Genomic DNA, 27,357 nt, shown 5'->3' with positions numbered 1-27,357 from the left:
GTAAAGGTCACAGGTATACAGTGCCTGTGAGCCTGCTCCTGACAGCCTTAACACAGTCTGCAGCAGCCTGAGTCCTCATCAAATCCAACAAAGCAAAGAGCTGTGGCTGCACGTACACAGCTGCAATGTCTGCCCCAAGCTGAATGGAACCAAGCCTAACTACCAACTTCAAAATGGGATTTTTCTCAACCCAAGTTGATATTTCTGGGGATACCCAAAAGTAGAGCTTTACAGCAGCCTAGGATGTGGCTGCAGTGACAAACTCCCAGCCCTGTCCACCTCTGTCCTGAACACACGTTGCAGTGATAGAACTTCATCCCCATTCACCTTGGTTCTGAATACTTCTGCCAGCAGATGTGACCTTTGCGGGATGAAAGAATGATGCGATCATGGTGCCAACATCAGATGGAAAAAGAACTTACATGAACATTGTCTGCACTTTTGGGAAACAATTACCTTAACGTTATGCCAAAAGCCAGATTTTGCCCCTTCCTTTATCCACAAACTATCACTCTCTGGAAATCCATTCTTCCAATTTAAAACAGAAATACAATAAAGGTGATTCAAAGGCTGACAATCAGTCATTGACTCACAAAAGCTTTTTTTCTTCCCAGAAGCTTTACATTAAATCACTTTTTATTCTGAATTTCCCAAGCTCTGTGTATTTCTCTCGCAAGCAGTGATCTCTACAGCAGTTAAAACTCTCAAGATTTCTTTCATTGTTCTCAGAACACTGAAGTATTTGGTGTATGAAAGGTATAAATTTGATTTTTTTTTTTTTAACTCTCTGAAAAGAAGGCGTACAGAGAGCGTCACAGGCAGGTGGCAGTGAGCGTAAGGGATGTCAGTGAGAAAGGAGTGAGAAAGTGAGCAGCAGTCTGGACTATTTATTGATGCCAGGCTAGCTGCAAACACTGCACATCCTCCACAGCGGTCTTCAAGTGTAATTTTACTTATAAAATATTGTTACAGCATAATTTGTCAGAGCCTTACTCAAAGCAGTGCATTTGCATCATAGGAAAACATTTTTATCCCACCATTTATTTTAATGTTTGCCATTCCAAATAGCAAGCGTTCGTGTTGTCCATATTGCTTTGGGATGCCTGCAGTGGAACAAAACTCTCAGGCTTTCATTTCTGACTACTGGAACCACTTGGGTGCGCAAGCACTACCCTTACTTTTGATATTGCACCATTGGTATTATCACATGAAGATAACAATTTGCTGATTTAACATACTGAAGTTGCTGTTATTCCATCAGTGTAACTTAGCTGTAAAGTCTGACTGCCTCCTTCTGTTAAGACATGACCAAGAATGGGAGAGCGGCAAAGACCCGACTTTGATCCCTCCAGTGACTGTAATATAGACCGCCTAATAACTTTTATGGATAGTTGCACATTTTTATAATAAAGTATATTCTTCAAACCACGCTCTGAGTTTAGCTAAGGCTCTCATTGATGGCATTACCCAAACCAAGGTCCCCTCGGACAGGCAGCCCCAGCAGGCCGCCCCAGCCCCTCACCAGGCTGCCCCTCACCACCAGGCGGCCCCCACCAACCAGACCCTCCCCCGCTTGCTGAAGCGACACCCCCTCAGCACCCCCTTGGGCTCTCTTCCCAGAAGGCCTTTTATAAAGTCGCGATGCGGTGCGGGTCACTCGCCGAGGTTTTATTTTTATATTTTATTTTGTTTTGCTCAGCACGACAACCAACCGCCCCGCTCCAGCCCCTCCGCCCACAAGAGCTCCTGGCACCACCCCCGCGGCTCACCGACCAATCAGAGCGCGCCCTCCCCTCCCCGAGGCTCGGCTCCGCGAGCCGAAGGGAGCCGAAGCCCTTCGGCCGTTTCCGCCAGCGGAGCGCCGACGGTTGGGCTCGGGGCCGAACCACTTCGGCAGTTTCCGGAAGCCCGGAAGGGAGGCGGCCGAGCGCCTTCGGGTGTCTCCGGCAGGGCCGGGGCTGGCGAGGGAGGACGTCCGGGGCTCCCGCCCGGCGGCTCGGGGCCGGCATGCGGCTGCTGTCGCGAGCCCTCCGCGCGGCGCACGGCTGCCGGGCGGCGGGGCTGCCCGCCCGGAGCTACCGAGCAGCGCCCGCCGGGGGCAGCGCGGCGGCGGGGCCGTGCCCGCCGCAGCCACGGCGCGGTCTGAGCGGCCGGCCCTGCTTGGACGGCCTGTTCGCCACCAACGCATTGAGCCGCCTCCTGGAGGCGCGGGCGAGCGGCGAGGCGGGGCCGGAGCTGGCGGCGCGGATCCAGCGGCTGCGCGACAAGGAGCAGGAGCTGCGCGACACGCGGCAGCTGGCGGGGCAAGGTGAGGTGAGGTGAGGTGAGGCCAAGCGAGGGGAGCCCAGCGGCCTGACCCGGCCCCGCCCCGCCTCAGGGGCCGCTGCGGGGGGGGGGGGGGAGGAGGCGGGCCGTTGGGCCTCGTGGGCGAGCGGGGGCGATTTGCATAGAACGACGGGTGATTTGCATATCCCGGCGTGATTGGCTGAGCGACCCGCCGGCGGGGCGGGGGGGGGGCGCCTGGCACCGCCCACCTCCGGCAGCGCCGGCTGCGCGTGCACGAGGAGGGCACGTCCCGGCGCGGGGGCGCGCCCCGGGGTGCGGGATGGGCTCCGCGATGGCTGCAGGTGGCACCAGCGAGCTCCCCAGGGGCGGAGTGAGAACTCACCTGTTTTTTTGGTTATACTTTTTTTTTTTTTCCCTTTAAACACAGATCTGCACGTGTTCACTTCAGAAGTAATAGAATTTATTACCTATTTGTGCTACCTCCGTAAGCATTCGCCAGATTTGTTAATGCTTAACAAATGTTCAACAGAATCGTTAACTACACTCCGTTACTATGGATGGTGGAGATGACAAACACTGTTGGAAAATAAATCGTATTTCTTATTTTCTTCCATCCCGCAGTGAAAATAGGAAATGCATCCTTTGAACAAACCAATGCTTGACCCAAACCTGTTAGTTTCCATTCCCATGAAATGGAATGAAAGATTTTTTTCTCCTTTCAGAACCTGCTGAAGATGCTGGTGTCATTAAAACCTGATGTAGAAGTTCAGCAAAGTGAAGTGAACATAAGGGTTTAGTCAGTAACTATAAGAAATTCTGTTGCTCATCCTTAAAAATATTTTTATTACTCTTAAATGATTTTAAAGCTTATATTGCTTTTATACGTTTAAATATGCAACTGGTATTAAATAGATTATTTCTTATTATTTACATAATAAATATCTGGTCTGACTGTAATAGACATACAATTCCTTAATTCTTTTCCTCATTTCTGTTGGCTTTAATATCTAGCCCTTGAACAGTCAGTAAAAAAAAATAAAAGTAGATAGTTGCAGGTGATCGAGTTTGCATGTGTGAAGTGTTATGGTTAGCTAGTCAACCGTACATGCCTCTCACCAGCTGTAGGTAAGGCATGCTTGTTATATAAACAACTTACACATGCCTATTTTTTTGCAGTTTCCTTCTTGCAGAGGTGATTTTGGGGAAAAAGTCAGATATTAAACTTGATCTGTAAATTCAAAAAAATATATTTTAAAATTGTGTTAGTGACTAAATACAATTACAGCGATAAAAAGGTGTAGGTTTACAGTGAGAGTGTACCTCCAGTCCTGGCTGAATTCATATAAAAGCTCACCATGCACAAAGAAGAAATGGTTAGCATCTTTCCCTTTCTTCTGCTGCAGTTACATGTCCCTGTGTTCCCCTACCTGCTCTTTAAATACAAGTGCCATTTTCTTATTTTTGGAGTTTATTTTTTTTCTGGGCACACGAGCTGAGTCAGTGCAGATCAGAGGCAGCTTAAGCTGAATTTTTATTTTTCCGTGTGAAGCTTGATCCGGACCAGAGAGGAAAAAAGAAAAAAAAAAAAGAGAACATTTTAATTTATTGAAACCTTGGTGTAGAAAAACAAGTCTAATTCTAAAGTGTTAGTGTTGATCAGTCAAGTAAGATCTTAAAATTTCAAGTTCCTCTTATTATGTGAGGGTTCTTTCATACCTTTTTTCACCTTAGTGATAGAAGTTTTGCAGCTGCTCTGGAATTACTTGATGGAGATGGAATACTTGAAGTTACTGCTACTGACTGGAGATTTTTACATATGGCGATAGGCTAATAGTCTTTTTAATGAAGAGTGTTAATTGTGTGGCTTTTATGCTTTTTAAATCCTTGACGTTCCTATTGCAGGGAAATACAAAAAGCAATTCCTTAGAATCTCAGAGCAGTGGAGATGGGAAGACCTTTCTGGAGATCATCTAGCCCAACCCGCCTGCCCAGAGCAAGGTCATACACAGCGGGCTGCTCAGGGTCGTATCTGGTCAGGGTTTGGCTGTCTCCAAGGGCAGAGACTCCAGAACTTTTATGCGCAACCTGCTCCAGTGTTTGACCACCTCCACCATATAAAAAGTTTTTCTTGTGTCTAAGTGGAACTACCTGTACTTCAGATGTTCCTGCATCTCCCACTTGAACACTACCAGAAAACTGGTACATACTATTTATCTCCATTACAGATCGTAATATTAATCTAATTTTTAGATAGGTTTACTGTGTTTTTTGTTTGTTTAGTAGAGTAAGTTCTTTGTATGGTTATTTTTCAGAAGTTTTTCTGAGAGTGGCACTGATTTAAGTCTGAGGATTAACCATGCTCAAATATTCCAGATGAAAGTGAAGATTTGCGGAAGCTTGCAGAAAGGGAAATCATTTCCTGTGAAGAAGAGATAGCTGAACTGAAACACCAGGTTAGATTCCCTTTAAAAGTCTCTATTTCTTTGCCATTCTTAAACAAAGCCAAATTGTCATCATTGAAAGAAGATGTATGTGATGAACTTTTCTCTTACTCCCATCCCCACCCTCCTCCACTAATTATAATCCTTGACCAATGTCTATTATCTGCATTTTTCATTTTTCTTAGATGGTATATAGACATATATACTATCTGCAGATGGTATATAGATGGTATATAGGCCTGTAAGTGCCTACTTAAGTCTGAAATTCTTTGAATCAATACATCTTGGTAAGTAGGTGCTATGGGTTGTCTGGTCTGGATGTGCCTTTGTGGGTGTTCAGCTTTTATCTTTTAGAAAAACTGAATTTATATGGTACCCCACACTAGTCTTTTGTAAAAAATAGTTTAATACTATGTAACTGCTGTAGCCCGCTACCTTATGTAGGTTCTACATAGTATCTGTGGTATTTTGTATAAGATATGTAGCTTTATGTAAACAAACTGTTACATATTCCTAATCTTACAGATGAAGTAGAAACTGGTATTCTCATATTTTTTTTATTCCTTTGACAGCAATACAACAATCATCCTATATAAATATATATATATATACACACACACACACTGAAAGGAGTAAGAGAAGGCTGAAGTAGAAAGAAACATTACCTGATGCTAGTAAAAAAGGATGATTGAAAAGCATTCATAAATCATCCAGAATTTTGATCCAGTCTGCAAATTTACTATTTTTATGGGTCAGTAAAACTTCTTTTAAATACATAAAAATGATGCAGCAGAATTACTGTTGAAGGAATGCACTCCAGAGCATCCATACCTTCTTAGTTCTGAAGTGGATGTTGGGTTAAAAGGGAATTTGGTGGGAAGGGAAATGCTTAGTTGTCTTGCAAGAACAGTTGTGTATCCTATGGTGTCCAAACAGTGCAGTGTTTCTAATTTATGAAAGCTTCTAATGTATGAAAAGTTCTTTGAAGCTTTGTGGGTCTCGAAAGAAATCTTTTGTTACTGCAAACAGACACAGGGAGCCTTTCTGCAATGCAGCATCCTCCCCTCCCTCTTCCTGACTGTATTAGTGCAAGGGATGTCAAAAAGCACTGAGAGGCCAGCCCTCTGGAGAATCTGTGAGTTAACACAGGAGAATGCAGAGTAGATCAATTACAGACTTGCATGGCATTTTATACAATCTCAGTGCTGGATTGAAGTGCCAGAGGGAAATCTTAGATGGGTGTTTTTGCATTCACAGATAGTATTGCTTTTGATTCCTTCAGAAGAAACAGACAACAGTGATCTTGTCATGGAAGTAACCGCTGGAGTTGGAGGACAGGAAGCCATGCTGTTCACGTCAGAGATATTCGATATGTATCAACGATATGCTGCCTATAAAAAGTGGAAATTCGAAACGTTAGAATACTTTCCCAGTGAAATAGGTCAGTAACAATAAAAAAAGTGTGTAACTTTTTAATTTAAGTTGAAATGTTTATTCCTAGGCCATTTGAATTTCCTAAGTGCAGGAAACTGAATTGCGTAACTTGTTTTCAGAAGCAGAGGTAGAATGTCAGGGTATAATTTTCCTCAGCTTCTGTATTTGAGAGTAAAATTACATTTGAGAAGTACTGCTGAAATATGAAGGGAAAAAATGTCATTCAGTAGTTTCAAAAACATATAAATAAAACTAAGTGTTTGGAGGAAGGAAATGCAGAAAGTCAAGTAGATGTGTTTTAGCTTTATATTAATTTTACAAATACAGGTTACATATTTCTTGTGTTTATAGATCAGTTTAGAGGCAGGCTGAAAGTCTGTTTATTATTTCTTGGCAGAGAAGCAAACAGTATAATTAAAACTAGTCTTGGTGTTTAATCCAAAACATCTTGATTTTTTTTGAAATGTCAACTTAGGGTTTATATAAGGAAATGGGATGTTTGGATAAAGCTTGTGAGCTAGTATAACAGCTAATGAATCTGCAAAGTGGAGGAACTGTTGAGACAGCGGAGAGCTAAGACATCTAATTATTTAAGAAGGCATTTGAGTAAAATTTCACAAGTAGTCAAATTTAGCAGCTTAATGATGCTTGTGAAAAGATATTTTTCTCCGTTCTCTCATTTACTGTCTCTGTGCCTGTCTAAGCAATCCTACCTCCATTAAGTCCTCTTCTGATGTGCTTTCCCTTAAACTGGCAAAGACTGTGTTTCCTCAGACTAGATTTGTCTTTTGCCTAGTTTGAGTTGAGTCAAATTCTCAGCTAGCATAAAATAAGGAACAATGCATTTGAATGAAAGGAAATGGAAAACTGGTTCTTTTGGTGATGAGCTGTTAAGTTGGTCATCTCAGGTAGCAGTGTGTTTACAGAGATGGGATTGATAGGTTTACGTAACAAACAGAGGCAGTGATGTTTATTTATTAGTTGTAGCTTAATCCAGCTGGTGTGTAAGGTTGTATTACAGAAATCAGGCTTCTGTCTCTGTGCTGCTGCTGACACTTCTGCACTGGCACTTTCATCTGTGCAGAAAGTCTCATTACCAAGTTAATTCAATGCACAAGTAGCACACAAAAACCCAATTAATTTTCAGGTGATCCAACACAGGAGAAAAGGAAAAATGCTTATGGGGAGAATGGAAGCAGAAATGTGTGTCTGCGAGTGGTGGCAGTGAGAAATCAAGACCTTTCTGTCCAGCAGCAAGAGATTTGGTCAGCTCAACCTAACTGTGAAACAGCAGTCTGAAACATGGAGAAGTGCCCAAGTGATGACAGGGATTAGTGGTTTTTTTGTTGTTGTTGTTTTGTGGTTTTTTTTTTGTTTTTTTTTTTTGACTGACAAATTGCTAGCCACAGTTCTCAGAAGGCCAGATCTGCTGACTCTGTGTTAACAGATCTGCAAGCTTGCTGTCATACCTGCTGCGGTGAGTAAAGCTAGCACATTCTGGTAACCTGCATCGTGCTGTGGGTATGATTGGTAGGTGGATACTTACGCAGTTTACAATTTGTAGCTCAGATTGGCTGTGAAACTTTAACTGTGTTTGTACTTTCATCAGCATCCTTTTCTTCTTTTTTTATAACGGTGGACAGTTAATTCATAGTTTTAATTATGCTTTTGTTCTTAACTGTTCTGTTGAATAGGTGTCAATAGAAAGTAATGGGTAAAATGAAAAGTAATCCTTTAAAAATTGGATTTCATTGGAAAAAAAATGAAGAAAACAGTTTGCTTGTGAAACTTTGAAGATGGGAGAAGCCAGGATGTCACAGTATGCAACCTGTAAAAAGAACTCATCTCTTTTCAGTCAACAGTTAATTGCAGAAGTACTTTTAGCAAACTTTGAGAAACATATTGCATCTTCCAACTCTTCTGTTCACAGAGTCCAAAATGTGTCATAAGTAGTATTTTCAACTACTTTGAACCTTTTCTGTTCTTTTCATGTAGAAATTCACAAAAAATAAATATCCATGACTCTCCTAATTGAACTTCTCGTGTCAGTGAGCTACTTTGCTCTTCTAATGAGGGTCTTTCCGTGCCTTAAGACCTTTCTTGCTTAAGTACAGTTTTTGATTCACTGTTAATGTAGTGAATAGGTTACAAAAATTGGACTGAGTGGAGGAATATAGTCAGACATCATAAACTGGGAACTTGAAAGTCTAGCCACAGGCTTCATTTTGTTGTCTGTACTCATACTTCCAAAGAGGAAGGCCCATATCTTCACCTGTCAGATAATGCTGATATAATCTGTTACGGGATTTCACTTGCATTTCTGAGTTCTTAAAATCATTAACAATTCAATTTTTAAAAATGTTATTTTGGTAAATATGTTCAAATGGGAACTCTTGTTTTAGAGTTCTAAGTAACTTACTTCAAATTCAAGCTCATGAACATGAACTCAGTTTTTCTGTTTCAGAATCTCCTAGAGTGGCTACTGTTAATTCAGTTAATATCCAAGCTTGAATTTCATGAGACTTGAATTCAGTATTTTCTATTATCTAGACATGTTATTATTAATACATTTTCGTATGGTCAAGAGTCCGTTTGCACAGTTCAGGTGATGGGAGGGGCAAGAAGTTGTTGCATGTTACAGCACAGCTCAGTGCTGAAAGAGGAAAGTTCTGTTTATCCCCGTTTATCCCTAGGCAAACACTTCACCAGCAGCTCAGTCAGTTCAACCTTCTGAGCTGACAGAAATCTATTAACTTTCTTTTAAAATCAAGTTGAATCAATGTGGTGCAGGTTAGGTGAGTGTAAGTGCTATGGGGAAAAGGGATAGGCCTTCTCATGATGACTAGGGGACCGGAACATCTCTCTTATGAGGAAAGGCTGAAACAGTTGGCCATGTTTAGCCTGGAAAAGAGAAGGCTGAGAAGGGGATCTTATCAATGTATGCAAATATCTTAAAGGAGGGTGTCAAGGTGATGGGGCCAGACTGTTTTTGGTCGTTCCCGGTGATAGGATGAGAAGCAATGGGCACAAACACAGGAGATTCCAGCTGAATATGAGAAAACGCTTCTTTATTGTGAGGGTGACAGAGCACTAGAACAGGTTGTCCAGAGAGGTTGTGGAGTCTCCTTGTCGAAACCTGCCTGGGCGTGATCCTGTGCAGTGTGCTCTAGTTGACTCTGCTTGAGCAGAAGGTTGGACCTGATGATCTCCAGGGTTCCCTTCCAACCTCAGCTATTCTGTGATTCTTCATATTGTATGCCAAGAAGAGGATTTAAGGACAAAAAGAGATCTGTCCTTTCCAGTGAAGCAAAACTTGGATCTGGTGAACGCCAGCAGCCATATACAACCTTCAGAGCAGTTTCGTAGCTTTAACAGGGGCAGTCCCACTTCCATGTTCCTTCTATCTCAGCCCTCGCAGTTTTGAGACCACAGTGCTAATTGGATCGATCTGCTGATCCGGCATGAAAGCTACCTATTGTTACAGGGTAGTTTGGTCAGGTCTGACTCAACTAACACTCCTGTGATTGCAAGAGGAAGGGAGCTGTGCTCGACTACCCTTTCGGTGAAAGCTCAGATCTTAGATACTGAACCCACACCATCAGAGACATTCTTTTTAATGCCTTATACAGTAAATCAGTCATACATAAATCTAATAAATATCTAGCCATTTTTCCTTTTTGAAACTGCTAGTCTTTAATGGATATATATGTATATTTGAACTGTTTTGTCTTGCTGAGGACTTGCCTGTGTGATGAGATTAATATTTAGAAAGGTGGGATGTAAATTTACAGAAAAATAAAGGCAGCCTATCCTTTGTTTGCCTGTGTATGTGCAGTGCATTTTCAGATCTTGCTCATTTGTATGAACACACATCTTTCAAAGCTTGAGGGGCTGGGAATAAGTAGTAAGGTAGAGGCATTGTAGATGGCATTGCCATTACTTTCCCATACAAGTCCTCAGTTTCACTTTGTCCATGCTGTGTTGAGTAAGAACTGAGCTAAGGGTATTTGCTGGTATACCAGTGGGTTGCATCTCATCCGTGCTTAATTCTTACAGACTGCATGAGCAAAAGCAAGGTCCTATGTTAAAACATCAAGTTTCCTCATTTCAGAGAGTTCCAGAATTTGACTGAAGTTTGAAAGTGAGCATATGTAAATATGGTGCATGTTAAGCAAAGCTGCAATTAAGAATTAGGCTGAATCCACTTTTAACTGACATTATTGACCTACCCCCAAGGAATGACACTGTGCAAAATAGCACATTTGAGGTTTAACACATACGTTAAAGCACAAACCCACATGTCATTGTTTATCCGCTGCTGCTTGCTAGTGGCATGTGGAAACATATCAGACTTTGTCTCAGTCTGGTTATAAGGTGACACAAAAAATTGAGGGAGTGCAAACATGCACCCTTCTTCTGTGCACCTCACCTTTTCAGAACAGAAGGGAACACTTTTAGATAGAGGTAAACATAGAGCTAGTAAGGGCTAGCTGTGTTCGACAGGCCTGTGCTGTTTCTGCCACATTGAAGATTTTTGGGTAAATGGTTTGCTGAATTTTCATTGGTTTTGACTGTGTTTCATATTAAAACCTGAGTTTACCATGTGTTGGTAAACAGTTGATTTGAAGCAGTACGACCTAAATAAATGCCTGTCTTTCAAACCAGTTTCTTAGTCTTGTGTTAAGCCCCACGTTGCCACAGGCACACGATCACCTCCACAAACATAAACTCTCCTGAATAAGTCACATATGCAGCTGCAGCTCAAATATACAGGTTGTACCCATGGTAGATGTACCAATCCCAGAACAAGTGAGGGAGAAAAGACAGAACATTAGCTTTTGCAATGAACTGCTTATTACGTAATTAATGCTTGTCAGGAGTGACATAGAACTGTGGACATTCAAGTTATTTTTACTCCTGATGTGGCTTGGTTTCTTCCTCATGTGCGGAAGTTATGTTTTTTTAGTACTTGTTTTTATATATATCGGGGGAAGTATGTTTTGATGCTAGCACTGCAGTCAACCTCTGTGAATTATTTAAGGCGTTATTTTAGGTTATATATAAGATTGTTTTACAGTAAAGAATTATTTTGTTCATTGGAGTACTGTTCGCATAATCAGGATTTCACAGTACCTGTTAGAATGCACCTTTCTCCTTTAAACTGAAGACTTTGAACAGGTATTCTTATTAAATTGTGTGCTTTAAGGTCGTATTTATTGTAAACATGATGGATTTATCTTACAGAATTACTAGTAGCTGATGGTTATAAATTGGGCTGCATACGTTGAACAATGCGTTTGATTCTAAAGTGGTACAGATTTGTACAACTGGGAGCAAAATTTTAGAAGTCACAAGGACAAAAATGAGGTGAAAGAGAAAGGAAGAGGCCATGCAGGCTATTTTCCACAAACCTGACTGTAAAAGGAAATAATTTTTAGTAATGTTATGAGGGAATGGTACATCTCTGTAGAACAAAAACATTTGCAAACCTCAGTAGTGGTGTAAAACCTGGCCTGCGTTCTGGCCAATGACTTTGTTCTGTGCTGTTACAGCATTATCAGATTCTTTGTTGTCTTCATCTTCCTTTTTTTATAAAGCTGTTATTTTGTCCCTGTGGTAGATTTCCTTAGTCTAGAGAGAGCCTAAAATGGTGTTTCTGAGAAGCATGTGTGGGCCTCTCATTTTCATTGACTGTGGTTTCATGTTGAAAGACTTCAACAGCAGTACTCTTCCAAGGTCTTTTGTTTCTAATAATTCCCTTTGCACATCGTTCCCTGTTCTGAGAATGGGATCTGAGAACTGATCTGGATTAAAAAATAAAGCAGGTTTCAAAGAAAAAATGAAAAAAATACATTCATTTGTAGTGCCATCAGTTCTTTAATCCTTCAAAAAGTTTTACTAGCAAAATTAAAGGGATTGCACACTGTCAAACAAAAAGGAGACAGAATGCCATCAGCTGGTATTGCAACAAACTTGTCTTGAAGCCATGATTATATTGGGTCTTACTTCCAAGTTCCAACTCTGATGGTTAGGTGCTAGCTTTCAGTACACTGTTGTCAAATGTTTTACTGGATATATGGGTAAGGGGGACAGGAGCTAGAGTTCTGCTCGTTCTGGAAGATTAAAAGAGTAAAATGAAATGAAAGAGCAAGGATGGGATGTGGGTAGGATGCATGAAAAAATGGGGGAAGAAGAAAGAGTAACATCAGTCATCACTAAATTAAAGACTTTGGGTATTATTATTTTTTTTCCAGTGAATGGTGAGGTTCTCAAATACCAGTCAAAAGAATTTGATGTAGTTTCTGAAGGTAGCTTTGCGTGCATGATTCAACCTTTATATGTATATAGAAAATAAAATGGACTTTGTAAAAAGAACTTGAGAGGCCTTTACTTGACATTTTGTGTGAGTATATACGGCTTTAGAGTTTTCTTACATTTTGGGTATAATTCTGCCTAAGCATTTAAATGGTAAAGTAATAATTTTAAGAAACAAAGAAACAACTTAATAAATTTTAAGAAATAATAAATCAACAATGATGCTAAATAGAAAGTCTGAAATACAAAAGCATAGAATGAACAGTTTTTCTTAGTTTTACAACTGTTTTTCTTTTTTATTTAAGGTGGCCTAAGACGTGCGGTTGCCAGTATAGCAGGTATTGAGGCTTACAAGTACATGAAATTTGAAGGAGGAGTGCATCGCGTACAGCGCGTGCCAAAGACAGAAAAACAAGGGCGCATTCACACCAGCACAATGACTGTTGCAATATTACCCCAACCCAGTGAGGTAATGCTTTTTTAGTATAACAGACGTTACCGTAAGCAATGCCATGTTGCTGATACCTACATCTTTTCTGTCAGTCTTACTATTCTCTCTTAATGCCTGGGGTTTTTTTGAATCTTAAAATTTTACATCGTATTTTTTTGTTTGTCTAGGGAAATAATTTCTGTTTTTTCCTCAAAGTCTTAATCTCAAAAAACTTACTGGCAGTTTACTTCACAATAACTTGAAAATTTGCTGTAACTGTGCCTTGCATGTTCAGTGGAAAATTTGACACAGTTGCAAAGGACTGAATTAGTTTAGAGAGCTCAAAGAGGTTTGTTTTAGCACTTTCTCTTCCACAATTTTATAGTATCCTCACTTTTCCCTTCCAAAATGTATGGGTGACAATTTTTTCTTACCGTATTTGCTTGGCTAAAGACAACAAGCTAAGAATTAAAACTTTGTTTGGATCTTTGTTTCATGTTGACCTAGCAAACTGTCAAAAGATGTTATTCCCTCCTGTTCTCCCTAAGTTGTCTCGTTACTTCCTCACACAGATCACCCCATTCCATAACCAGAAAAATCAGTGTGTTCTGTTTTATCTGAAACCCATCTAGTCAAGTTCAAATATTGATTAACTTGTCTGGGAGAGGGTACAGAGCTTTCAGAAGAGGGGGAAGATTAATGCTAAGGGATGGTTGTATCTTAAACTCCTATGTCTGATTTCCCAGCATTTAGTAAGTGGATCTGAGCTACCACTCATAAACCAGAAAAAAAGGTTTGATCTTGCCTGAGTGTGACTTATAAAATAAACCAACTATGCGTATTTGACATCTTTTTCCTCTTATGACAGATGAAGCTGAAAATTAATCCGAAAGATCTGCGAATAGAAACAAAGAGAGCTAGTGGAGCTGGAGGGCAGCATGTCAATACCACAGATAGTGCTGTACGGATAGTTCATATTCCAACAGGTGCTTCACTTTTTCCTTACCATAAGATTTACGTTGTAAAACTACTATCATAATTTCCTTTGAAACGACAGTTTCAAACATGGCTAACAGTAGAGCAGAGTTTTTGTAAAGGCTTTATGTGTGCAAAAATATCCCTAATATTGTGTTTAAAAAAAAGGGGGGGGGGTAAAAAAAAAAAAAGTCTTGCGCCTACTCGTTTGTAATAGTGAAAGCTTTAGTAGGTAACTATCCATTTTGCCATTAAGCATGACACTCTTGAAGTATTCAAATCAATTTCTATGAAAAAAGTTATATTTAAGCTTTCAACTAATGAAAAAAGACACAGAAAAACAAATGTTAAAATCTGATGATTTGCCTTTTCTTGACTATTCTCTGAAAGAGAGGTTGGCTCTTTATTAAAACATTGGTTTAAGTATCACCTATTGCATTATGATGCCAGCTTCCATTTGTCTTTTGGCTCCTTTCCAATAGATTACAGACATAATTAGGAAGTCCACCCCCAGGGCTCAGGTTAGGGAATGTAAGAGGACGGATAAGATACGCCCTCAACGACTACCTGATTTTAGCTATCATATCTTTTTTTATTGCCGTTTCTAAGCTTTTTACTTCCTTTTGAGCAATCCACAACAGCTGCCTTGACTTTCATTGCTTTTTAACTTTTCCTCTTCTCTACCACAAACATTAGTCAAGTTTTACAGCCTCAGGGTAATCCTGAGCGTGCTTATCTTCACATATCCAGATTTTTGCCACCCATTTCTTCATATTTATTGAAGACACAAATCCATTCTACACTTGTTGCATCACCTCAGTAAAGTAGAAGGTAAATAGTGGAGATGGTAGAATTCCGTTTAAGATACGGTGACAAAAAGTTACTTCAGATTACAAGAGTTTTGTATTGTCTCCATGTTTGGGGAAAAAAAAAAAGACCTTAGTTTTTGCTGGTGGCAGTTATTAGTTTTTGTTATATAAATCTTAAAATATATTGCTTTTTTGTGATTATACAATAGAGATGGTTCATAAGGTTTTTTGTATTTCACCTTATTTCCTGAACTTTTCTTGTTCCATCTTTTGAATCTTTGTTCTTCTTGATCTCTCTTCCTTTACAAACGTTCTTTTCCTTCTTCTGTGTCTCTCATCCTAATTTTGTTTACAAGCCTTCATTTTGACCCCAAAAGTTGTTTTTAAACAACTCTTTCATATATCATATATAAATAATCTTACCAGAGTTACTTAAAATAAATCCAAATAAAATCTTAGATAGTACTGTCTTCTTCCTATATTTCTTCTCCCGACTGTTTTGTTAGGCTGTTCACTTCGTGTTTTAAGTCAAATTGTATATATATTTTGATGAGGAAAACCACACTTTTTAAATTTCATTTTAAGAATACTGTGCCCACTTTGGTCTGCTTTGTATACTCACTGCCTAGTGTATATTACTGCTATTTAAATCCTAAATTTTCTGGAACTGTGGCCAAAAACTACAGGTATTAAAGGAATCTTCTGTAAGTCAGATCACATTATTTCATGTCTACCTGTTCAAATCAAATTTCTTGTCATCTGGTTTAAAGTTTGCACTCTTCCAAAATGTATCATTAGACACTAATGAGCCTGGACTTTTACATTCCTAGTCCAAAATAGGTGTTGGAAGAAAAAAAAAAAATGATTATTTTAATTTTTAACATAATAAAAATATTAAGAAAGGGTTTTGACATTTCTAGCGTGTGTTACAGTTAAGTGTTAAATCTCATATTTTTGGCAGGGGTCACGTCTGAATGTCAGCAAGAAAGATCTCAAATTAGAAACAAAGAGAAGGCTATGCAAATGCTTTGTGCTAAATTATACAACATTAAACTGGAAGAAGAAACCAAAAAGAGAAATAGTGTTCGAAAGATTCAAGTAAGTTTCACTTTATAAAGATAGAATTCTATATGTGCATATGTTTTGGGATGTTTTATGCTATGCTCAGCCACAAATCGTAAATGGAACAATAGAGGAACAGGAGTCCATTAAGGACTTATATGAGGGGGGAAAAAAGAAATTTACGTTCTTGTTCAGCGATAAAGGTTGTGCGTTAGCCAGACTTAACGTTTCAGTGGTATGTAAATTCTAGAGACTTAGTGAAACAAACTGGATTAGAGTGTGAAGAACTAGAATAGTATTAGAAAAAAATATAGTAAAATAGGTCTTTTACATGTTTAAGTGTAATTAGTGTGACTACTGAACTAGTCTAAGTACTATATATTTGTATTAAATATTTATGGGAGGAGAAGAAAGCTTTTCCTTTAAATGTTTAATCAACATTTCATCCTTTTTCTAAGAAGACTTTTAATCAGTTTTATAAACTGATTCTCCTTGTTTGATAGATTGGGACTAAAGGAAGATCAGAGAAGATCAGAACATACAACTTTCCACAGGACCGGATTACTGACCACAGAATAAGCAGATCAGTGCATCATATTGAGAGTTTCATGTTAGGGGAAGAAATGCTAGATGAAATGATACAAACTCTGAGGGAATACGCTGATTATGAATCTTTGATGGAAATTATTTCAGAAAATGAAAAATGAACCTTTCTCTTTGACAAGCCATTTCAACAGATGTAGATGCTCGTCTGCCAAAAGAACTTTTTGGAGTACCATCCAGAGAATAGAACTGCTTTTCAGATCATGAAGGACACCACATCTTGTTTCCTCATGACTGATAAACAGTTTTCTTACTTGCTGAGTAAAAGACTTTATTTATTGCTGCAGCAGTACAATTAAGTAAATTTGACTGGTCCAGAAGTAACTGCAGTTTTTAACTTTCTCCGCTGAGAAGATGTTGATACACCACTCCCAAAAGGTATGCATTAAAAACAAGCTATTTCTAGTTCCAGATTTCATTTAAACAGTAGTTTGAACATTGATACAGTGTCAAGTAGCTTACTTGAAATAACAAAAAATCCCTTTTTGTTTGAGTGACAGGAAGAAAGTGATAACTAAATGAAAACAATACTAATCTGAAGACTTGTTAATGGCTTAAAAGTGACACAGGAGAGGGAATTCTTCAAAGTGTATCTCTTTACGTGTTCATGGCCTGTTGGCCCTTATTAATCAAGCACAAAGAATTGTTTAAGAATATTGTTCCTTGTTCCACAAGAGCTCTGGAAGCAAAATGACAAGATGTGTGGAATCTTTTTTGAAAAGAATGGTTCTGTTCTTGAGTCAAAATTGAAAAGAACCAAACAATTTGTAATGTGTATCTTGAAGGCTGGTATGATTTCAATCTCCCCCCCCGTTTCAGGAGTGCAATTTCTCTTTTGTTTTTAACTGGCTCCATTTTTTTTTGATTTTTCTGAAATTTACGTAACATGAGTGGCATCTTATTATTTTGACCTATTCAGTTTAACAACATCTTAAGACATTTGATCTGTGAAAGCAAAATAACACTTTTTCCTTTCTAATCTACTGATAAATGTGCACGTTTATATCTGCGGGTAAATACGTTTTTGCAATCCCAAATATATATATATATATATATATTTATATATATATAGTAACACAAAACCTCCTGCCTCCATCCCATGTTATCCCATCGTGCATCATGTATGCATGTGTGTATACATGCAGAATATATTTGAACTGTAGGTACCAGTAAATTAGAAATCAGAACCTAAGGAAAGAATGTTACCATGAATACAGATGTTTACTTTGAGAATTCTAATTAAAATTACTGTAAGAAATCAGAGTAGGAACAAAGTAAATGCAGCACTTTGCTACAGATAGCTTACTGAAATGCATTATTGAAGGATGCTAGATAAAATTCAGGAAGGAATGCAAAAACAAAACTGGGTGTTATCAGTTTATCTTCTTTCATTATAAGACTGCAGTTGGAACAAAAGCACATTAAAAAAAATAAGTGATTCTACACTTTTTTTTATTAATACCTTGGTCAGCTTTATTTTCTAGGAAATACTGCACGGTAACGATGATTAAATTCCAAATCTTCAAATTAAAGATGCATACGTTATTTTGGGATGTTGGAGTGCCTGTATGCGTGAGGTGAGGTAAATCTTGAGGCCTTTGTCTAGATTTACTAGAAGATTTACAACTCCAGCTGTTAACCTAAGAAAGTGAAAATATACAATGCGCTTCATGTGTAAAATGTTTAGGTATTGATTGGAGCAGAGTCCTGGACTGAGGTCTTCATTCCTACTAGAGCAGTGCTGCAAACGGAAAACTACGAAGCAATTGTCACACTCTTCCTGACTTAAAGCCAGGATTGATGGAAGGAATTTGAGATTCCTTCTCTCTAGCTTCATAGTTCTGTAAGCAAATAAAGGACATTAAGCTGGTCTAAGCACTGGCCTACTGCATAAAACCCAGGAGTGTTTGGGTCTTTGTCACCTCATAACCTTCCCTGATGTTCCAGGTGGTGGCCTTGCTGGCCAGATCCTACCACACTCACAGCCTCCCTGTTCTAGTCTGCCTCCTCAACAGCCACGAGCTGCATCATTGCCTTGCGAGTGGCCACCCTTGGATCTGTGTGAGAAAAGCCAGACATCTTGTGGTCCTGGCAGGAGGCTGGCAGAGGTGTCTGAAAATGGATGTGGAACTGACAGTGTTGTACGAGGTGGACTTCCATACCCCCTGTCACACCTCCTTGGTCTGCCATGGCAGGCTTTGCACCACAAAGGCTGGAAGTCTCTTTTTGGCCCTGTATTCATTTTAATGCAAGACTCGTTTGTAGTCTCGGTGCAAGTGCAGCCTTCCTGAGCTGTGAGAGGATATTTTCAGGGTGGTAGGATCCCTTCCCTTACAGCCTGTTCTCCGTCTGCCGCCAGCTAGCAATGTTCATCATACTTTAGAGGAAACGCAGGCATTTCATTTCATTTCACCCACGTGCTAGCAGCAGCCTGTCAGCCAGGGGGAGGCAGGGAGATGTCAGCCCCGCCACCAGGCGCAATTCCCGGGGGGCGAGTGCACACTCGGTGCGTGCAGAGCCGAAGCGAACGCCCCAAACGCGTCCCTTTGAAAATGACCGTGGCTGCAGGAGGGCAGCATCGGGGAGCCTGATGCTCCCCGGGAGCGCAGAAGCCGCTCGCTCTTTGTGACCGCCGGGGAGGGAGCGGTGCTGCGGGGCCGAGCGGGAGGCAGTGCGGGCAGGACCGGAGCCGGGAGGCGCTCTCCTGCCTCTCCCTCCTCATCCCGCCGCCGGGCGCTCTGCGGGGGGCGAGCCCGTGCGGGGCCGGTGGGTGCGGGTGGGTGCGGGTGGCGGTGCCCGCGCCGTGCCGGGTGCCGGGTGCCGGGCGGGAGCCGGGCGGGAGCCGCGGCCCGGGCGGGAGATGCCCTCAGCCCCGCCCCCGGCGCGCGCGGCACCGCGCCGCCACTCGGCCCGCTCCTCGCCTGCCAAGGAGGGAAAAATGGCAGCAGGGCCGGCGCCGCCCGCCGCGGCCCGGATTGGCCCCCGCCTCCTGCCGGCCTTCCCCATTGGCCGCGTCGGCAGGGCCGCCGGCCCCCGATTGGCCGGCGCGGTTTTGGATACCAAATTCAAAGTTTTTAAAAGTACCCGGCGAGGGCGGCCGCGCACTCACTGCCCGCGGGACGCAGCGGCCGCAGCCCTGCAGGTGAGCGCCCGCCGGGACGCGCCGCGAGGGGCAACCCCGCCGCTGCCGGGGGCTCGGGGCTGCTGCGGGGCTCCGAGGGGTTGCACCGGGGCTGTACGGGGCTCCGGCGGGGCTGGGGGGGGGGGGGGGGGGGCTGAGGGTCTGGGGGCGCTGGGCGTGCTGCGAGGGGAGGCGGGCAGGGGGACCGCGGCTGGGCATCCCCCCGCGGGGCTGGATGGCGGCCGCCGGAGCCGAGCCGCATGCGGGGCACTGCTCGCCCCACGCCGGGCCGGCAAGCGCTGATCCCGCCGGCGGGCAGCGGGCGGGCGGGGAGGGGCCGCGCCGCACCGCACCGCACCGTGCTGTCTCTCTCCCGCGGGGCCGCGCCGCCGGAGGGGGGCATCCAGCCCTGCCCACCCCGCCGCCACCATTTTGGGGGGAAACCCGCCGCCAACGGGACCCCTGACGGCCCTGAGGGGGCTGCGGCAGAGCCCGCCCGGAGGGGGTCGGGGCCGGTTTGGGAGCCCCCGGGGCTGGGCCGAGGAGGCACCATCGGCCGCACCGCGGTGGGGAGGGGGCTCCGGGGGGCTCCGCTGCCACCCGCCTCGCTCCGGGTGTACAAAGCCGTGGGCGCTTTCCGTCCTCTCTTCCCCCTCTTCCCCCAAACGTGGGCACGAAGAAGCGGGTATTTCCCTGGAGCATCATGAAACGCTTCCAGTTCTCCCCTACTTTGCCCCACGCCACTGGGAGTGCTAAAATCCCCTCCCCAAAATACCTGCTCAGACTGGGGGGGTTATTTTTCGTGCCGATTGCGGAGCATATTGGCAATAATCCCCCATTAGGGCTAAGGCGGCAGCGATGGCTTCCCTCTCCCCTCCAGCCCTCGCCCATCCCCCGCGGTGGCGAATATAGATAGCACCACGCTCGGGGGGAGGGGAGCGGAGCAGGGCAAGAAGGGCTCCATTTCCTTATAGCAGCGACCAGTCCCCATGCCTTCGCCTCGCACCCGCTTAAAATCCTGCTCGTAAGCAAGACCCCCGCTTCACCTTGACCATTGTCTAAGGCTCCTTGCACTCCCCTGTAACTCACCCGGGCCTGTTAGCGCACACGTTTTTCCTGTGCCACCCACCCTCCTCCCCTTTAAAAATGCCAGGAACCTGCCCTGCACCAGTAGCATTGCTTCTGGCCATGCACACAGACCGTTCAGGCAGCTCCGGCCTGGCTCTGCCCCTTGCCTGGGCACTCTGCTGTCACTCAGTGAAGGCCTTTGGACTCCCTCCCACCAGTGTCCCTTGCATGGACTGCAAATGTCCTCATCATATCATTGCATCTAGGGCAGGAAGTGGAGGCACTGGTGTGTCTGAAACCAATCTGTACTAGTGGAATGGTGGCAATGTAAATCATCCACTCACTTTGCTCATCCCAGCTATATGCAGCATCAAGGTCAAATCCTGAGAAGAGAAGATCTCAGGTAGATCTAACGCGTGGCTGATCCAATCCTTAGTTCCACTGGTTTTATGTGTTTAGCCACTAGAGGCGTCATTAGATAATAGATTAAAATTCCTACTTTCAGAAGGAAGGCATGATCACTTCTTTGAAACAAAACCAGTTTGTGCTGCAGTTTATACTATGTTGTAATAATTTCCTTACTGTCACTTGCAGGATACAAATAAGGCAATGAAATCAAATATTAGCCACTCTTTCAAAACGAAACGCGATTTTGGTTGTACGTCTCTTCGCACTGGGTTCGTGCCATCAAAGACTGCTGGAAAAACAAGACTGGAAGAGTCCTGCCCCTCGAATTATGAGGAAGGTTTGTATAAAAGCTGTGCTGAAGAGCATCAGAAAATACTCCTTAGTGAATCATATCCTGCAGCCCCCAGAAATCTAGATCTTGAAGATGAAGGAAGGCCTGTACGTAACAAAGAAAACAAACAAATAAACCAAAGATTTGATGAAGGGATCTATGAAGTGGAGGCACTGGAAAATAGTAAACTTAACGAGGACAGTGGTTATTCCTCTATGTTAAGTAATCAATTCAATGATGCAGTAGAACATGAAGATAGTATACCCTTGGCTGGAAATCTCTGTGGCACACCAGAGCATTGTCTCGTGAAGAACCAAGACCAAGTACAGTTTTCAAAGAAGACTTTGTTGCCAGTAATCCATTATGAAAAAATGATTTGCTCAACTTTGAAAAAAAGTGGTAAAAGAAATCTCAAATCTTGGACTGCCGTAGACAGAATTGTTTTTAGGGGAAAGTCTGAATTTCACAACCTAATTGGAAAGAAAATGGGGTTAGATGGAATAGACATTCTTGCTGAACTCTTCCAAAAGAACCTGAAGCATATATTAGCAAACATCTTAAGGCATCTCAGTGACATGGACTTAATAAAGTAAGTATTTTGATCTTCAGGTATTTCATGGTGAAAGCAAACTACCTAATCAGATGGCCTAATGTTTTAGATACGTGATTTGTGACATTTTCTTAGGGGTTAGTATTATGTATTAATATACTAAAACAAGAACTGTTGATGTAATCCATAATATTTGTGGGCAATGTGTCTTTTCCCTAGAAAGTAAAGGCAATAATTGTGAACATTTCCCATTTCTGTATGAAAGAAAAAAAATGCATAAATAGTTATTCCCACTGCTAAATAACAAGTTTTCCGGCTTTCTTAAAAAGATAACTGACATGTTTGTATTGTCATTACAGTTTTGCCAAAATCAGCACAACGTGGAAGAATATTCTGCAAGAAGATATATGGGCTTTCCAAATGTATAGTAAAGCTGTGGAAAACCTTTCTGTAAGTTTCTGCACTCGTAGGATATTTTAAGCCTAAACCAGCTGTGTCTCTTCCCAGCCTCGCAGAAGAGATTCTTAGGTTGGGAAGAGTTAGTCACTGAGTGTCTGAGTTTGTCCTGTTAGGATGCCTTATCTCAACTGTTGCTAGTCAATTCATGATAGTTCCATAAACTGACTTTGAAGCCCAAGGAAGGTTGGCTGAGAAGATTATCCTACGTGATACAGATGTTCTTAAGAGCTTCCCCATGTCCTGTTTAAAGAGGAAGAAAGGACAGTGTCAGTTCCAGTGCTGCCCACTAAGCAAACCCTAGATCCTCTCAGCAGAGGCTTGCTTACTTCAGCATCCCCACTCATCCAGAAGGGAGAGAGACTCAAAGATACTAAGTGGTTGACTGTGAGACTCAGATTTTTTGCATATACTTTCTATCAACAGTCTCTGAAGTCCAACATGTTGGCTACAGACATCCGAAAAGCTTTTTGCTCTGTGAGCTACTGCTAATGCTTATTCACTGTGTGAAACAATAAATACAAGATCCAGCCACACTGGTGTTTTCACTTTACCAAGGCAGGACTCTTTCAGAACGTTAGGAGTACTTTTGTTCTTTGAGAGAGGGGAAGACAATGAAGCAAAGCTTGGCATCTGTCACAGAATGAGGTAGTTAATTAATTTGAGTTTTCGCTAGTACTTCATGATACTAGGTAGTTGTAATGAAAACAATGGATGCCACCGATGTAAAAATTTATGCCATAAATTTTGATTTTCACCTTGCATTGTATCACTTTTTTAACCTGAAATGCAAACATAGGAAATCAGTGGAGGGGAGGGTGAAGTTTACTTTCTAGAAATAAAATGTACAAGCATTCCTATTCTCTGTAAGGATTTAGAAATACTGCTTTGTGCTTTAAAACATTGCAGTGTGGACATTCTGCTTAAATAATTAATGACGTGTTATTATGAAGTTAAATTGTATTAAGTAATATAAAATGGTTGCAAATGGTGGTCAGAAATAGGGGTCAATTCTATTTGTTTCTAACAGTAATGACTGAGAAAGCTAAGGTAAAATTGTTAGCATACTACCTGCTGTGACACTTTATTATTGGAAACCTAGCCAGAGGAGGGATCACAAAAATAAGTTCTTGATTTCTGCTAAACAAAAAGTCACTTTGTATCCTATAAACTGTTTCCAGATCAGTCTCTTCTCAAATTTTATTCTTGTTTTCTCTTTGTTAGGATGGTACTAAGACATCAGAACATGCTGCAACAAGGGAGTACGTTCTCTGCCGGGCAGCTTTAGCTTCAGTTCAGAAAGCAACCCCGTCAAACAGCCTAAGTAAAAAAGGCAGCAGATCCAAAGCATCTAAGAATCATAGTAGGCTCATGGAGTTTTCAGAGGTAACTGGTGGATTTCATTCATCTTTAATTTCTCACACGTTGTCTGGCACACCATCAGCTTGTAAAGTGTATTTCTAAAAGTAGTATCTTCAATTTGAAGTGCTTGTAACTCTTTAAGTATAGCTGCCAGCTTTTGCTTATTGAGTATTTTAACACAGTGGTAGAAACAAAGTGGAGAACATATACTGTGAAGTTGTGCATCTTTTTTCTCTGAGTGTCTAGGTACCATCAAAATAGCTTAGCGCTTTTTTTTTGCTTAAATTTTGGCTTTCATCAGACATGAAAACTTTAAGTCATTTCCTTTTACTTCCTGTGGACTTATGATGAATCACGTGTTTTCCAGTTATACAGTCCCACAAAAACTGTCAATTTGCTTCAACACCAATAGGCAATTTCTTTTTTTTTAAAAAAAAAAACTAAGAAAGTAGTTCTCATTTTTGAAAAATGAAACATCAATAATTCTCGTGTTCATTCTGTGCTTCTTTTTGAACTAATTATCTGACACTGAAATTACCTTTTTAATTACACATTTGTAGCGTGTCCTGTATTTGGAGTTTTGATTAAGACACTTGGTCAACAACTGCTAACAGATTTCCCTTCACCTTACTATTTTTTATAAATCAGACAAGATATAATGGCATTGAAAAGTATGATCAAAGTGCTCTAATACTAATATACAGCAGTTAGTAGCATTAGAAACCTGAAAGTACAACTGTACACTAAAGCCATCTACATTTATTTTGCCTTGATAAGGAGATATATATGTTTATACACACTGATTATAAAAGCATTTTGTTTTTAACAATTGAGTGACATAAGCTCTAATATACATGTTGAGCTATTTTGAATGGAGGATCTATTTTTGTGTCAAAAACGAATTCTTTGGATAAATGTAGGAATTGTTTCCATTTGATGTCTCAAGCTGAGTACCCCACAGCTGAGATATCTGGACTCAATTGTTCTTTTTGCAAATGTTGTTAATTCAGTAGAATTCAGATTGCTTTATTTTTTAAAGCTGACTAAATCACCATCTTTGGATGAGATTTGAAGGATTCAGATGTTTGATATTGGCTATTTTTCTTATTGGTTTGCATTTAGTCTGACTGTCCTTTAAACGTAAGAATTATAAATTACTTATCTCTAATCCAGTCCAAAGTAACTGAAAACCGATAACTTCTGTTCAATCTCCATCAGAACTTGATACAACCATAACTAGACTAAATTTGTAGTTTCTAGAGTGAGAGAAGTTATAATTTGTTTTGTGGCACATGGTTAATACCAGAGGATGTTTGCAATGTGTTTACCCTCCGCTTACGACTTTCTTTGTATACTTTTTTCTGATAGGCTGCCAAGACTTTGAAAAACACCGAAAGCCTTAAAGTCTGCCATCGCTGTGGCTCACCTGCAAAGTATGACTCCTATCTGCAAAGAGCAACATGCAATCGTGAAGGCTGTGGCTTTGACTTCTGCACAAGGTGTATGTGTTGCTACCACAGCTCCAGTGACTGTGTGAGCGGCAAGCCAATAAAATCGAACTCTAAGATAGGGCCACTTCCCGGGACTAAGAAAAGCAAGCAAAATCTGCGGCGATTGTGATCCATCCTGATACACTTTGTCAGATGTGCCATAAAAGATTTCTAGGATGTAAATTTTTCCACAAAGAAAACAAAGCCTAAAGATGCATTTGCATTCTGCCATTATTCTATATTTAAAAAAAAAAAAGTTAATTTTATAATTGCGTTTAGTCATTCTCAAATTCCTAGGAATTGCCACAAATAACCATTTTAAAATGTCTTACTAATTTCCAAGTTTAAAAAAAAAATACAGGACATGGATTCTAGTAACATTTTAAATATTGTCTTGACAATTTTTGTCTGCCATGTTCCAGTCTCCAAAAACTTCACCACAAAAATATTGAACAAAAAGCTTTTGGCAAGTAATCAAGTAATCTTCTTGGCAATTCTTAGGTGCCAACAGGAAAAAAGCTAAGCTGTGTTTTATTTAAATGTTTACTTTTGGTGTTCCAAAAGTCTTTTAAAAGCATTGATAATGAAAATGTCAAGAGAGGTGAATGAAGTCCCCTTTAAAATAAAATTGTGTGAGACTCTAGATTTTATTGTCTTGTTTAAGATTTTGCCTTAATTTTAAAATGTGAATGTTTGTAATGCCATTTTCTCTGATGGTTTATTTGAATCTTAAATTTTGTTGTTCTTCCTTCATTCTTCACTCATTCAGGAACTACATTTTTTCCCAGAACTGTGATTCCTAGCTTTTTCTCTTCCTAAGCTTTTCCTAGCTTTTCCTAGCTTTTTCCTAGCTTTTTCCTAAGCTTTTCCTAGCTTTTTTTTTTTAAAAAAAGAAAGTACTGTATCTTGGCAATACTGCTAAAAAAAAAACTGCCAATATTTTCCAAATTATAATATACATTTTTAATATCTGTATATATTTGTAAATACTTTAAATATTTTTTTGTTTGTCTTGTAAATGTGAAAATAAATTACTGTTTTCAACAATCTGGTTAGTAACTCTGAACTTCCTGTTTGTTGTCATAACAGATAACTTTATATACTCATTTCTCATCTTTGCTGGTAGTGCTGCTTAAAATTTCTGAGATTTACAATGGCCAAATCTCCTGGTTTTGTGTAAAACCTTCGGAATCCATTCTCATGTTGTGTTTCTGCAGCTCACCTAATGTGTGTTAGTGTAACTGCTTGTAGTTTCTGTTCTAACACATTGTAGCAGACGTTGCATTGACTGAATTTATGATGCTGTTGTAGAACTAGTTTGCTGCCGGTAAACTCATACTTGCTATTCCACAGCAAAAGAAAAAGGCAATCTTTCAAGAAAAGCCCTAATTATTTATTTATTTTTTTGGAAACAACTGTTATATGGCGTTTTTTTATTGTTTTTCAGGTAGCATTTAGACAACTGACTGGGAAGGCAGCACAGTCTATTTGTCCTACTTGAACTTCTGGGATAGGAGTTATCAAATACTGCAGGGCAACATCTTCTGCACTTTAATTTTTCTTTTGTGACAACAGTGGTAGAAACAGGCAGAATCTCTAATTTCTGCATTTACATGGTAGACTGAATCACTTAATCTAAATCTGAGACTTAAAATAAAAGGCTGACAGTTACACCAAGAACTTTCATTACATAAAACGTCCCTTAGTTGACTTAGAATGAAAACAGAAGTCTTCCATTCCATTATATCTTGTTCTAGTAATCAGGCCGTGACAGTTTTACTAGCTGGTCCTGTAGCATAGGCCAAAAGAAGAATCGTGCTTTTATTGGAGGGAACACTCCTCAAACAGCAGGTATCAGTCTACAGTTTTGTTTGACATGGGGGATAGGCAATTGTCAGTGACTTGATGCTTATGTAACCACAAAGACTGTTGGAAGGCTAAAGGCCTAGCGCCGATAGGTACGAAATAGTGTGAGCAAAAGTTTGTTACCGAGTATTCCTCTGTCTACTGAAATTCCTGTGTCCTGAATAGCACAGACAATTCAATGTGACCTGGACAGAATTCCCTTTTTTCTGTAGCTTTTGAGAAAGTCATCACAGGTGTCTACACTTAGACTGGTGTTGCACAATATAATACACCTTTAATTAAATGTGATTTAACTATCCTCTTTAATATCTTCATTGATGAGTTAGATGAGGGAATTGAGTGCACCCTCA

At 41.0% G+C, this 27,357-nt stretch overlaps 2 protein-coding genes across 4 annotated transcripts; both read left to right on the top strand.

The window, feature by feature from the left end:
- Window positions 1–1,626: 1,626 nt before the first annotated feature.
- On the top strand, window positions 1,627–16,797 carry MTRF1L (mitochondrial translation release factor 1 like). 2 transcript variants are annotated; one of them, XM_066994202.1, is made up of 7 exons: window positions 1,627–2,308; window positions 4,660–4,739; window positions 5,985–6,168; window positions 12,782–12,945; window positions 13,775–13,892; window positions 15,652–15,788; window positions 16,256–16,797. In XM_066994202.1, the coding sequence occupies exons 1-7, from the start codon at window positions 1,642–1,644 to the stop codon at window positions 16,457–16,459; spliced, it is 1,554 nt and encodes a 517-aa protein (XP_066850303.1). In that variant the 5' UTR covers window positions 1,627–1,641; the 3' UTR covers window positions 16,460–16,797. The 2 variants fall into 2 exon arrangements, with proteins under 2 accessions (XP_066850303.1, XP_013033782.1); XM_013178328.3 differs by lacking the exon at window positions 1,627–2,308 and having other exon boundaries at window positions 4,601–4,739; window positions 6,010–6,168.
- Window positions 16,595–26,188, top strand: FBXO5 (F-box protein 5). 2 transcript variants are annotated; one of them, XM_013178325.3, is made up of 5 exons: window positions 16,595–16,733; window positions 21,139–21,872; window positions 22,193–22,283; window positions 23,514–23,675; window positions 25,020–26,188. In XM_013178325.3, the coding sequence occupies exons 1-5, from the start codon at window positions 16,710–16,712 to the stop codon at window positions 25,269–25,271; spliced, it is 1,263 nt and encodes a 420-aa protein (XP_013033779.3). In that variant the 5' UTR covers window positions 16,595–16,709; the 3' UTR covers window positions 25,272–26,188. The 2 variants fall into 2 exon arrangements, with proteins under 2 accessions (XP_013033779.3, XP_066850304.1); XM_066994203.1 differs by lacking the exon at window positions 16,595–16,733 and adding an exon at window positions 18,390–19,497.
- Window positions 26,189–27,357: the final 1,169 nt, after the last annotated feature.

The sequence above is a fragment of the Anser cygnoides genome, chromosome 3 (genome assembly GCF_040182565.1).
Source record: "Anser cygnoides isolate HZ-2024a breed goose chromosome 3, Taihu_goose_T2T_genome, whole genome shotgun sequence".
Classification (NCBI taxonomy): domain Eukaryota; kingdom Metazoa; phylum Chordata; class Aves; order Anseriformes; family Anatidae; genus Anser; species Anser cygnoides.
Note: the sequence above shows the minus strand (reverse complement) of the source record. Positions and strands in the feature narration are given on the sequence as shown.